At 45.0% G+C, this 12,627-nt stretch overlaps 1 gene segment (V, D, J or C); it reads right to left on the bottom strand.

Annotated features, from left to right (window-relative positions):
• Nucleotides 1-1,217: 1,217 nt before the first annotated feature.
• LOC119055448 (immunoglobulin heavy variable 1-3-like) lies at nucleotides 1,218-1,687 on the bottom strand. The segment is given in 2 exon segments: nucleotides 1,218-1,555; nucleotides 1,642-1,687. Coding segments are annotated over 2 exon segments (384 nt in total).
• Between the last annotated feature and the right edge of the window lie 10,940 nt (nucleotides 1,688-12,627).

The following is a 12,627-nucleotide window of genomic DNA, read 5'->3' as shown; positions in this document are numbered from 1 at the left end:
CCCACCCTGTTGGAAGTAACTCCAGAAGACCACCCCAAACTGAGGGTGTTCATTATCCTGTGTAAGCTTCTCCTCTTGGAAGCAGAAAAATGAAGAAAATGCTTAAGAACAAGCTGAAGGCATTGCAGGGTGGACAGTTTCACCCTAGATATTGAACTAACACATTCATATAATTTATTATTGTTCTCCTTATTGTTTATATATCACCATCATTCTCAATCTATTTTGTTCATTCTATGAACTAAATTTGTTTTATACCCATAATGGTTGGTAGCTCTGAGTTCTCACTCATGTTTCCTAGGTGTTCTGTGGAAAACAGTCAGGGTCTAGTGTTTGATGTCTGATGCTGACATGTTAAGATTTACCCACCTCTCTCCACCTGCAAACATATGATAGAGAAAGTGGGAATTCTCCCTAGTTTGCTGCAGGTAGGAGATTGAAACTACACAAACTCCTCCTGTGAGCAGGACCCTCCTCAATTTCTCAGGGATGAACAGTAAAACCTGATCCACCTATTATGTGATGTGATCCAATCATTCCTGACTTACTGAAAAATTGGCCCTGCTCTCAACAGACTCCTCAATGAAGTGACACATTTTACCACAGTCCCTCTGTGTGGGAAACACCCTAGACATCCATACCAAGGAATAGTGGGGGACCCACTACCTCCTCATAATGTCAACTGCTATTGGGGTCATGGACATGAAGTCAAGTCAACAATCATCACCAGAAAGGTTTTGTTCTTGGTGTTGGGTTCATATGCCTCTGGTGTCCACTGTCCAGCATGCATGTGTCCTGCTGCTGATGGGCTTGTACTCTGACCTACATGGGGTTGCTGTATTCTTGGGTACTACAAAGCCTCTGGTTGGATTCAGCTGATGTAGTTTAGAAGGTTTGGTGACTCATCGAGATTGTCATAAGCAAATGTGTGTGATTCTTTGACTTCGGTGCATGTGAAAATGGTTTCCTTTGATGACAAAAAGCCTCTGTAACTCAGATACTGGAGAGGTCAGCATAGAAGCATGAAGGGAGGGTAGCTCCCAGAGGGAAACTTCTGTGTGGATCCTGAACTCCACACCTGCCAGGAAACCAGCCCTTAAATTGCTGCTGCAGCTGCTCCAAAGCTGAAACCTGAGCTTAGTGTGACCTGAGCGCCCCCTGGTGTCCTGAGGGCCCCCTTCAGCCCAGTCCTCTTGCCTTTCACAGGGACGATTGTGTCAAGGTTCACACTGAGTTCCCCTCACTGTGTGTCTCACACAGTAATACACAGCTAAGTCCTCGGCTCTCAGGCTGCTCAGCTTCATGTAGGCTGTGCTCTCAGACTTGTCTGTGGTTATGGTGAGTCTGCCTTGGAACTTCTGTGCATATCCGGTACCACCAGTGTAATGGTTAACATACCCCATCCACTCAAGTCCTTGACCTGGGCCTTGTCTCACCCAGTGCATGTTGTAGCTGGTGAAGGTGTATCCAGAAGCCTTGCAGGAGACCTTCACTGAAGCCCCAGGATTCCTCACCTCAGCCTCAGGTTGCACCAGCTGTACCTGGGAGTGGACACCTGTGGAAAGAAGATAGAAGTGGGTAGAAATATCCCTTGACTGTCCTTGCTCCCCTCTTCAAACCAGGAATGAAAAAGCCCCTTACCTGTAGCCACTGCCACCGTGTAAAGGACTCTACAGCTCCAGTTCATGGTGAAGGGCTATTCCGTCAGGACTTTTGTAGGGGAGGTTGTGGCTGTGGGTGATGCTCTCAAGGCACTCACAGACCCATATTTAAACTAGTCTCCTTCTCATTTGCATTTTCATGAGACAGAACACTTCATAGCTGACTATTTGACTCTACTTGTAAAAGGGTAGAAGACACAGAGACCATACTCAGGGGGAGAATCAGGATTCGAGTCCACGTCAGTGTTGTTGGATATAGGCCGCCTTCCAGGTCCCTGGACTCTGTACAGACATAGCTCCTCCCACTGAGGAACTAGTCCTCACAGGACATGCTCCTCACTGTGACTCCACCTTTGGTGATACAGGGACCAGTTGGGCCTGCCTGGTCTTGATAACTGCATGTCTTATTGCTGGGCCAATGTCTCTCCAAAACTTTTCCCGTCATGAGTTAATAAAGCCATCTGGTCCCCAACTCCTTACAATTCAGATATAAAGGAGCCCCAAACATACTCCCATTGATTGTGGTTCTCATGCCTTATCAAGTTTGGTAACTGCTCTGATGGAATAAGGTATCTACAGTCACCTCATGTCCAATTTCATTGTTAATGTTTTTTGAGAGGAGGCCCTCTGAGAAATTTCTTCCCCAGCTCCATGTGCACCTTCTCATGGGGCGTGAGTGGTGAACTTGTGGGTCTGATGTGTCATTTGCTGCCCAGCAAACATATGGCTTAGGGAGGGTCCTATCTGGGTTCACAAGGCATGAACTTCTCATGGCTGGATGCTGACTTCAGGGTACTCCCTCATAGACACCACATGCTTTGTCACCTGTGGGCACAGAGAACTGGCCATACTAAACCCCAGTGACTCTGTGGAGAACCCCACAACCAGTGTTCTATGAATCACCAGGGAGCCTCTTCCCTGGAGCTGTCCGATGCACATAAACAGCCAACACCTGTGAGTCTGGAAGCTCTTGGTGTATTTGGGAGCCTCTGATGTCCTCCAGTTCCTCTTCTTGAATGTCTCATCTGAGGATCCCTGCATGTGGCCTTAGACCCACTGCACCTCTATGTGAGGGGGCTCCACCTGCAGGCCCCCCAACCCCTGGCCACCATGGATGAGAATAAGTCTACCAAGACCTGATCTGCTTGGGGAGGAAAAATGGCCAATCTCTCAAAGGGTCAAGAGCCTTTTCCTCAATGGACTTTTATTGGGTTTGTATTGCACAGAAATACAGGTAAACTTATCAATCATTGTCAGGCAGTAAGGATCAAACAATAGATAGCATACAAAAAACTATGAAGGCTTATTCTGAGTCAGAGTCTGTTAGTGAAGGGCTACAAAACTTTGGGAAACAAATTCATTTCCTGCTTGGACCATTATGATTTAATTGAGAGCATTCTTAGCAAAGCAGGTCTCACAGGATTTTATGTATTTTTTTAAGCCTGATTGCCTGGGGATCCCACCCTTTACAACACCCTCTGTCATTGTTTCAGGCTTAAGCCAGGCAGGGGAAGTAAGGAGACTTCTTGCAGACAGAAAGAGGACTCAAGCTATGTCAAAGCTGAGGGGTGAGGGTCCATCACCCACTTTTGCTATAGTCCCCCAAGTCCTTCTCTGATCCCCCCCCCCAGTGATTGTGCCTGTCTTTGGTCATCTCTTCCTTGAGGAACCTTACCCATCATTAGCTAACTAATCATGCACTGGGGGCCCGGAGGGTGAAGTGAAAGAAGCAGGGCCTGTGCCCCTGCCAGGGAGATAAGCTTTGTCTCCTTAGTGGCTTATGGTCCGAAGGTCACTCACTCTGCCTTAGCCATGGGGGTGGGGGTGTTATAGCTTCTGAAACCAGGCAGGGCAGTTCCCAACATATTCCCCTTTTTTGTTTGTAAAATCAATTGTAGTTGTTAAGCCTGCAAAACCAACTATTTGCTGTTTTCTAATGCAATCACAAGAAAACAACTTCTATATACATTGTAAAGCACAAACAAGGATTAAAACAAGGATGTGCCCAAGGGCTATCATAACCCAAACTTGTAAATTCAGTCCATCAAACCAGATTTTAGGGTTCAGCCATTTTAGATTATTGTGGAGGGTCTGGAACAACTTTTGTCCAGTAAGGCATGTGAAGTCACTGAGCTGCTGGTAGAGCTCAAGCTGGAGCTGATCAATTTGTCCTTTGAGATTGGTAGAGAATGTGCCCTGCAGGCAATGACAAATATCTGTTCAGGAATGCTGAGTGGAATTCCACTTTAAAGGAGTAACACACACTTAGAGAAGTCTGGATTGGGAAAGTTCAAAGGAACAAAAGTAAGTTGCAGTAGGGATGCCTTTCCTGTGATATGGCTTCACCCTCTTCACCAGCAGCAATAAAAGGTCCTTCTGGAGAGTAAACACAAGCATACCCTATTCCCTAAGTTAATGGTTCAACTGGGCCTTCCTATCTTCCTTCCCCTAATGGGTATTCATATAAGACCAAAGGGTATGGGCCTGCAGGCCTGTTTTGCACAAGGTTTTTGTCTATGGGTGACTTTAAATTATCATTATAATTAAAAAATTATGTATGTATTACTAGCATGATTAAATTCTGGGGGGCTGTCTTGGCTCCCCTTTTTTGTGTTTAATAATGTTTTAAGGTTTTGTGAATTCTTTCAATAATTGCTTGGGCCATAGGTTTATAGGAGATACTTGTTTTATGTTGAATCCCCCATTTTTCTGAGAAAACATGAGTGGCTTGTGCAATATATGCTGGGCCATTATCAGTTTTGATTTATTGTGTACAGCCTAGGTGGCTGAAGGCCTTTAACCAGTGATCTCTAATATTCTTTGCTTACTTCCCAGAGAGGGGACTGGCATGTAGAGTGCCTGAGTAGTGTCTACAGATGTATGTAATATTTTAATATTCCAAAAGTGGGGTAATGAGTAACATCTGTCTGCCAAACCATTTGAGGTTGCAACCCTCTGGGGTTAATTCCAAGAGTAAGGGGCACTTCTGGGAGCACTTAACAATCTGGACATTCTCTGACAATTTGTTTTGCTTGGGCACCTGGAATATTACATTCTTTATGCAGGGCCTAAATATTTTGGTGGAAAAAATAATGATACATTACCACAGATTGAGAAATATCTGCTAGGCTGACAAGGGCATTAGCCTGAGAATTACCCTCTGCCATAGGTCCAGGCAAGCCCAAATGAGATCAGATATGGGTAGCAAATAACAGGTGCTTACTTTTATCTAAAAGACTCTTCAGGGTTAGAAATAGACTTAGTAACTGAGGCTCAATGGGTCCTTTTAATAGAGCCTGATCTATATAAAGGAGTGTATATACAGTATAACCAGAGTCACAAACTAAGTTGAGAGGCTCTTTGGGCTAATGTTGAAGGGAAAGAATAGCCCCTGAAATTTCCACCCCTTGAGTGGAAGAATGCCCTCCAGAAAGAAAATGTTTCCACTCATTCCCTTATTTCTAGGTGATAGTAGCTTTCCCTGTTTTTCCTGAACCATCAATAAAGATGGTTCTGGCTTTAGGAATAAAAGTGGTGCTGAATTTTTTCCCTATGCAGATATTAAGAGTAGGGAGGTTTTGGAGAAGTTTATCAGAAGGCAAATGGATATTAAGGTTCCATACAAAATTAGTGACTGCACACTGAAATTTTAGACTGACTATAATGTTGTTGTAGATATACTTGGGTGAGTGGAACATGTGAAAGAGCTGGGGGTCATGACAAAAAGGCTGAATTACTCTATCATGGCTTTTAATAAAAAGCTAACATAGCCCAATAATATAGATGCATTGGGGTTGATGAGATAAAAATAACCATTAGACCATTCTTTTTTTTTTTTTAAGGGAATACAGTTCACCAGCCTACAAGCTAGAACCAGAGGTGTAGAGAAGACATAGTAATTTTTAAAAAAATTTATTTATTTATCTTTAGAAGGAAAGGGAAGGAGAGAAATATCAATGTGTGGTTGCTTCTGGTGCATCCCCTGCTGGGAACTGGCCTGCAACCCAGGCATGTGCCCTGACTGGGAATGAACCGCAATCTTTTGGTTTCCAGGCCCATGCTCAATCCACTGAGCTACACCAGCCAGGGCTACCATTAGACCATTTCTAAACCAGGTGACAACTGTCTGATTAGGCCAGTAGGTGTCCCCAGTGTGAGGAAGAAAAAAAGTCTGACAGGTACTTGCCCGTTTACCCTAGTAAGCTGCCTGGAAGAAAAGTATTGGTTAACTAAATTTAATTCTTGTCTAGCCTGATCACTTATGGATCTAGGAGAATTTAAGTCTAAATACAGATAGTGGCCACTAAGAAAAAGGTGGCAGGGTGATTTGTATTCCCCACTGAGTGAGGAGGTCCCTGCCCCAGATATTAAGTCAGGCGGAAAGGATGTAAGGCTGAATTCATCCAACCTGACCATCTGGATTAAAACATTTAAAAGTCCATACACTTTCACCATGGCTGGTGTAGCTCAGTGGATTGAGCACGGCCCTGCAAACCAAATGATTGCGGTTCAATTCCCTGTCAGGGCACATGCCTGGGTTGCAGGCCAGTTCCCAGCAGGGGACGCACAAGAAGCAACCGTACATTGATATTTATCTCCCTCTCTCCTTCTCTTCCCTTCTAAAGATAAATAAATAATTTTTAAAAAAGTCCACACACTTTCTGGGCTGAGAAATGCCCCTGATCCCAGGTATAGAAATGCAAACAAAATAGAAATCTCTTGTTTGAAATTAAGCATGCTGGCAGCCTCCCAAAGCATGGGGGATGCTGTCCCTTACGTCAGAGGTGACCTGGCTAGAACTCCCCTTCATGACATGCTGTCTGCAGCAGTTCTAAGTCTGCTGCTAGGTGCTGGCCAAGGCCAGGCTCCGCATGGAACCATGACCTGAGGGGCTGATCCAGTGGGTCAGGACCCGGGACTAGTGCTAGGGAAAGGTTGCTCCTGAGCACATGGGGCAAAAAGGAGTTGAAGGGGATCAATTCTGCCCTCTGCTGCTGTTGATCCTTGGCATAAAGACCAAGCCCCAGTGTGCTGCGAACACATGAACACTGGTGCCCTGGCTGGGCTCACCAGGCATGGCCATAAAGCTCGCTGCACCTGGGGCGACCCACAGAAAGGGTCTGGCAGACATCTAGAGTCTCTGCCACCACCTTACCATTGGCCCCTTCTCTTTTTGTCTAAGCTTTCCTGACTATGAGGACCTCTTTATCCTGCTTTTTCCCATATTTCCAAATCTAAAGATTCCTTACAGCGAAACCAAGGGCAATATTCTTTAACAATATGATTTAAATTTATTAAGTTCTGCTGTTTAACCTGATAGCCTGAAGCCTTAAGAAGCTGTTGAATTTGTGTAAAATATTGTTCTTATTCCTTAGAGAGCTCATTCCCTATGGTAGAGGATTCATAGAAACCTTTAAAGAAAATTACTTGATAAATGAATCTTTTCTAAAATTCCTCCCACTGCAAGTGTGGAGATTACAAAACCGGTTTCAATTTTACTTTGACTCCGGTCGCACCCTCAGATGCTGTTTCTTGCTAGTGAGGAGAGTGTAGTGGGTCAAAAAATGTACTGTTGGTGGAGGACAGTCAGGTAAACGGGTACCAGATATTTTGGGTACCCTAACCCTACTACTGGGTCTCAGTTTCTCATCCCAGTCATCTACAACAGATAGCTGGGAGGGCTTGGAGTGCTGGGTGACCAACCCTTAAATTGCACTTCCCCAGATGAGCCAAAAGTTAAATTACATGAGGTGGAATTTCCTCTGAGGCCCCTACATGTCTCAGGGATTAGACCCCAGAAACCTTCACCAAGCCCCCACTCACACAGGGGCACCCTAGATCTCGAGCTGGAGGGAATAAATGCCTCTTTTCTTTGGTTCTCAGCAAGAAGCTGAACCACTCATAAATATCTCACTACAAAAGCTAATAAAAGGGAAAGTCTTTGCTTTCTCCTCCTCAAGCCTAAACCTTGGCAGGGATTGTGCTGCAGGGGATAGAACTGTGAATGCTTTTTTAGGGAAACCTAGTGTTCTGACCAGGCCACATACCAAGTTATCCTCTCATGGGTGCCTTCTACCAGTGAGTGCCATTGTGGCCCTTAACTGTTCAACCGCTGCCCACAAATTGCAGCAAATGCTTGGGAAAGAGAAAGTGGGACTCCTATTCATGGGAGAGTGTGCAGGGGAGAGAAATGAGAAGAAAACCGCTCCAGGGGTGGCATGACAGTAACCTTTCCTTTTATCTGTAACTTGAGTGGGGGCCTTACCCAGAGATGCCCCTGTCCCCTGGGGGATGAAAGCACTAATTTCTGTCTTCTTAGGTATGTCATTTGTAATGATGGCTTGTACCCTCTGGTCAAAGCAGTTCCCAACTCCTCAAGTTCCTGCCCTGGGCACCAGATGTGGGGGAGCTCTGCCCGCAGGGCCCTCCCGGCTTCCATGGATGAGATTATGTCTACCAAGACCTGATCTGCTTAGGGAGGGAAGGTGGCCTATCTCTCAAAGGGAAAGGGCCAGGAGCCTTTTCCTCAATGGCCTTTTATTGGGTTTGTATTGCACAGGAATATAGGTAAAGCTCATTAATCATTATCAGGCAGTAAGGATCAAACAATAGATAACATACAAAGAACTCTGAAGGCCTATTTTGAGTCAGGGTCAGATAGCTAAATGGCTATAAAACTTTGGCGAACAAACTCGCTTCTTGCTTGGACCCTTATCATTTGATTGAGAGAGTTCTAAACAAAGCAGTTTTCACAGGATTTTACATAATCTTTCTTAAGCCTGAGCACCCTAGGGAACCTGCCCTTTCCAGCACAAGGCTGCACCCACAACTTGAATTGTTTCCAGCTTAAGACATTGTTTCAGGCTTAAGTCAGGTAGGGTAAGTAAGGCAGACAAGAGATTAGGAGACTTCTCCAAGACAGAATGAGGACTCAGGCTATGTCAAAGCTGAGGTGTGAGGATCCATCACCCCCTCTTGCTATATACCCTCCAGTCCTTCCCTGGGACCTCCCTGTGGTTGTGTCTGTCTTAGGTCATTCCTCCCTTGGGGAATCTTACCTGCCATGAACTAACCAATCAAGCATTGGGAGGCCAGGTAGGGTGAAGTAAAAGGAGCAGAAGCAGTACTCCTGCCAGGGAGATAAGCTTTGTTTTCTTAGTGGTTTATGGTTTGAAAGTTGTTAACTCAGCCTTAGCCATGGGGGTGGTTACAGCTTCTAAAACCAGGCAGGGCAGTTCCCAACAGGGCAGTGTAGCTACTGATCAGCTACACACACACACACACACACACACACACACACACACACACACGCACACGGAGAGACAGTGATGATTTCCATGGTAATAATATTCAGGTCTCCCTTATCCCCTGTTACCTGCCACAGGGGCAGAATGCCCACGTGGAATCTAGCCCTGGGTGTGACTTCCTGCATGAGTGAGTGATGGGCTGCCCTGTTAAGGACACCCTGGCCTTTCATCTTTTCTAGATTCTATATCCTGATGATTATTTTTTCCTCTACCATCTGTCTTATGGACCTCACACCCCACCATCCCACAGGGAGACAGACTCACTGCTCAGTGACCCACAACTGCACCTGTCAGTAACTGCAGGAACCACTGCTATTTCCTGCACTTGGGCCTCAGGTTCAACAGTCATGGATATTCCTCTACTGATCAAGGAATCCCAGGTGAGAATTCAGAAACCATTGGTAATTTCTGAGGCACCCTGTCAAAGGTTGTATTTTCTAGGGTTGGTCATGGAGGACCTATGGTGATGTCCCACATGTGGAGTCCATGTCCTCCAAGTCCAGCAGCCTGCCAGGTACTGAGATCACACTTAGTTCTAGAAACTGAAGAGTGCATTTGATTGCTTTTCACTGTCTGGGGAATGTCACAGATGGGTCCTGCCTAGGAGAGCACTGAGAAATTCCCTATTTCCACAGCTCCAAGGACTTGTGCTCTATTTATCAAACATGTGTCAGCTATGTTGTTACCACCTCATTCCAGTTCATGCATATTTTTCTCTATGTTGATCTTGTGATTATAATGTATTGTCACCCTTGGGACCTGCATCAAGGGTGACCATCTGATGTATCAAGTATGTGTATATCACTTCAGTAAATGCATATCACAAATGTTCCCACATGAAGGCAAATTTCAGTGGATTATTTTCCAAGATGAATAGATAAAACTTACTTGCAAGATAAATCCCTGAGGACCAGTTTCCTGTGGCATGTCGTGAGCTTACTCTGCTGAGGTTGCCTCAGTGAGCTTTCATGCAATGCAGGATGATTTATTCTGTCTTCCTTAATCTCTGACTCCTCTTAGTCTCGTATTCAGTGGGCCTCACACATCTATGACACAGGGAATGTTAGAAAACAGCTTTACAAAGTCTAACATGACATTAATTAATTATATCCTCTATTTTGTTCACAAAGTACCTGGAATAATTTCAAGTTAACACTTGTGTAGGCTCTGATGGGTAAATCTGTGTCATCTGTTTTATGATAGAATTGGTCATGTTCTTCCAGAGAAGGAGAACCAAAAAATGCATATTTACACTTACATTTATAAGGAGTTAATGCTTAGTTTATGGACAATGTGATGTCCCAAAGTTCCATGAGCTGTGTTTGCAGGCAGCAGACCCAGGAGAACACTGTCATAACTCAGTCTGATATGAAGGCTGAGGACCAGTGTCCAGGCCAGGGAAGATATGTGTCCCAGCCACAGAAATGTGCACACAGGTGGAACCATTTAATTTCCTCTCCTTCAATCTTGGTTCCAGGCAATCCTTCAGTGAAGTGGAGGCTGCCCACCTTAATTGGATAAGTAACACAATTTTTGAGCCATCAATTCAAAGGTAAGTTCACCTGTAAACAGAGTATAGACAGGCCAAAGGAAAACTTTTAGCCAAGAGTTGGGTACCTTGTGATCCAGTCTAACTAAAAGAAAAGCCAACTGTCACAACAGAGGTATTTAGGAAATTAGTTCCTTAGTCAGAGATCATGTGTGTCTGCATAGTGCATTCAGATAGAGGAGAAAGCAACCACTTTAGATTTATTGTGGTGATTGCTTTCTTAGGTATCTACATGTTAAAAGTCAGATAGAGCTTCCTGCTCCTTGGTCAGAGGTCAAACTAAGCCTTTGTTAACCATCAAGTGCCCTGCTCCTGCAGAACCCTTGGTTCCTGAGCACCCCCAGTGTCATGGGCACCCCCTGAACCTTATCCCTTCTGTCTGCTGCAGGAAGGTTTGTGTCTGGGCTTAAGCTGTCTTCCCCTCACTGTGTCTCTAACACTGTAATACATGGCCGTGTCTTGGTTCTTAGCTGTCCTATTGCAGGTACAGCATGCTCATGGTATTGTTTCTGGAGATGGTAAATGAGGCTTTATGGATTCTTCCTAGGGCATGGAACTTCCATCACCCCAAATACCTTCCTTCCACTCCAACCCTTCTCTGAAGCTTGGTGGATGTCGTGCACATAGTAGCTACTGAAGATTAATCCACAGGATGTCAAGGAGACATTCAGAGCCCATGCCTGGCTTCATAAGTCCAGGACCAACAAGGGCATGTCCAGTAAAGATGTAGGGCCATTCATGTAGAAACATGAATGGGTGTATGAATCCAGTGTTACATGCACTCCAGGGATGTATATCCCTATCGATTCAGAGTCCTCAGTGCAATGCAGAAGCTTGCGCCTCATTTGTGACTTAGTCCTTGATCAACTAAAATGTGTCTGGTTCAACTAGATCTATCGCAGCTAACTGTTGCTAAAGTCTTTGTTGGGCCCAGGACCACTATCATGGACACACACAGTACCTGTTCTATCCCATCATTTACTATTGGCCTGAGACAACCTCAAGCCTGCTTGTAACTGGACTTCCCAATGTGAGTGTTAGAAAGTTAGGAGTAGCTGTCACTGCTGCAGGTGGCCCTGTGATCAGACATGGCATCTGTCTTTGCCCCCTTCCATGCACACACTGGATCCCCTAAGACTATCCTACACTGTGGGGAGTAGGTTGCTGAGTGTGCCTATTCTTTGGTAAGACACAGACCCAGAGAACACAGGGACTGTGGGCCTTGAGCAACTGGTTTCCATGAGGTGTTTGAATGATGCAAGTTTTCTCCTCCTTTTTAAAGGCAATTAGAGCAATAGACTCTGACCTGGTCAGCCTGACCACTTTGTCCCTGAGGGGAGCTGCAAACTTGTCTGCAAAGGAGAAATGAGTGAAATTCTACCACTAGCACAATTTTTTTTTGTTCTCCAGCTGCTCCAGAGCTGTGAGGTCTCCTATGAATAAGGCAGAAGTCACAGGCATGATTAAATTGATACCTAAATGTGCCAACTATGGATGAATCCCTTTCTGAGAGCCTCTAATCCATTTCAGGTTTTGACTGTTGACATTAAAAGAAACATCCTGCAAGTTGTCCCCAAAGTTGTGTTGGGGGAATCATCCTTCTCAACACCCTGTGCAAGACCATGTGCCGTAGCTCCTGGTTACTGTACTACACACTGTGTTAGGGGTGTGGAGAGCATCCTGCATGGAATGGTGTCTACACCATGGACTAAGTTAGGATGTCTATTATCTAGTATTGTCTAGTATTGGACCATGTATCCTCAGGTCCAAACACATGCAGGATCTAGTCCAGAGCCTGGAATCCACCCTCCACAATTGTGCTAGCCTTTCTGTTCCTGGGATATCTAAATGCAAGGGACAACTGTGCCCTGTGCTCTTGTTCCTGCTGTGCACTTCTTATCCCTCAATTACTCCAGGTTTGCTGGACCTAGCAGACCTCATGTAGTATCTCATGTCAGGGAATCAGATATCAGCACCTTGGAAACATCTCATAACAGAAGCCATCTAGTAGCAAAATCACACCCATGTTTAAATTGTGTCCTATTTTGCAATAAGCTATTTTTACCTCTCCATGGTGGGTTGGGCCTGAATTAGTTGATTTACTTTGCAA

This window comes from Artibeus jamaicensis, unplaced genomic scaffold (assembly GCF_021234435.1).
Source record: "Artibeus jamaicensis isolate MK-2021 breed Jamaican fruit bat unplaced genomic scaffold, CSHL_Jam_final contig_843, whole genome shotgun sequence".
Lineage (NCBI taxonomy): Eukaryota > Metazoa > Chordata > Mammalia > Chiroptera > Phyllostomidae > Artibeus > Artibeus jamaicensis.
This window is presented reverse-complemented; position numbering and strand designations above follow the sequence as displayed.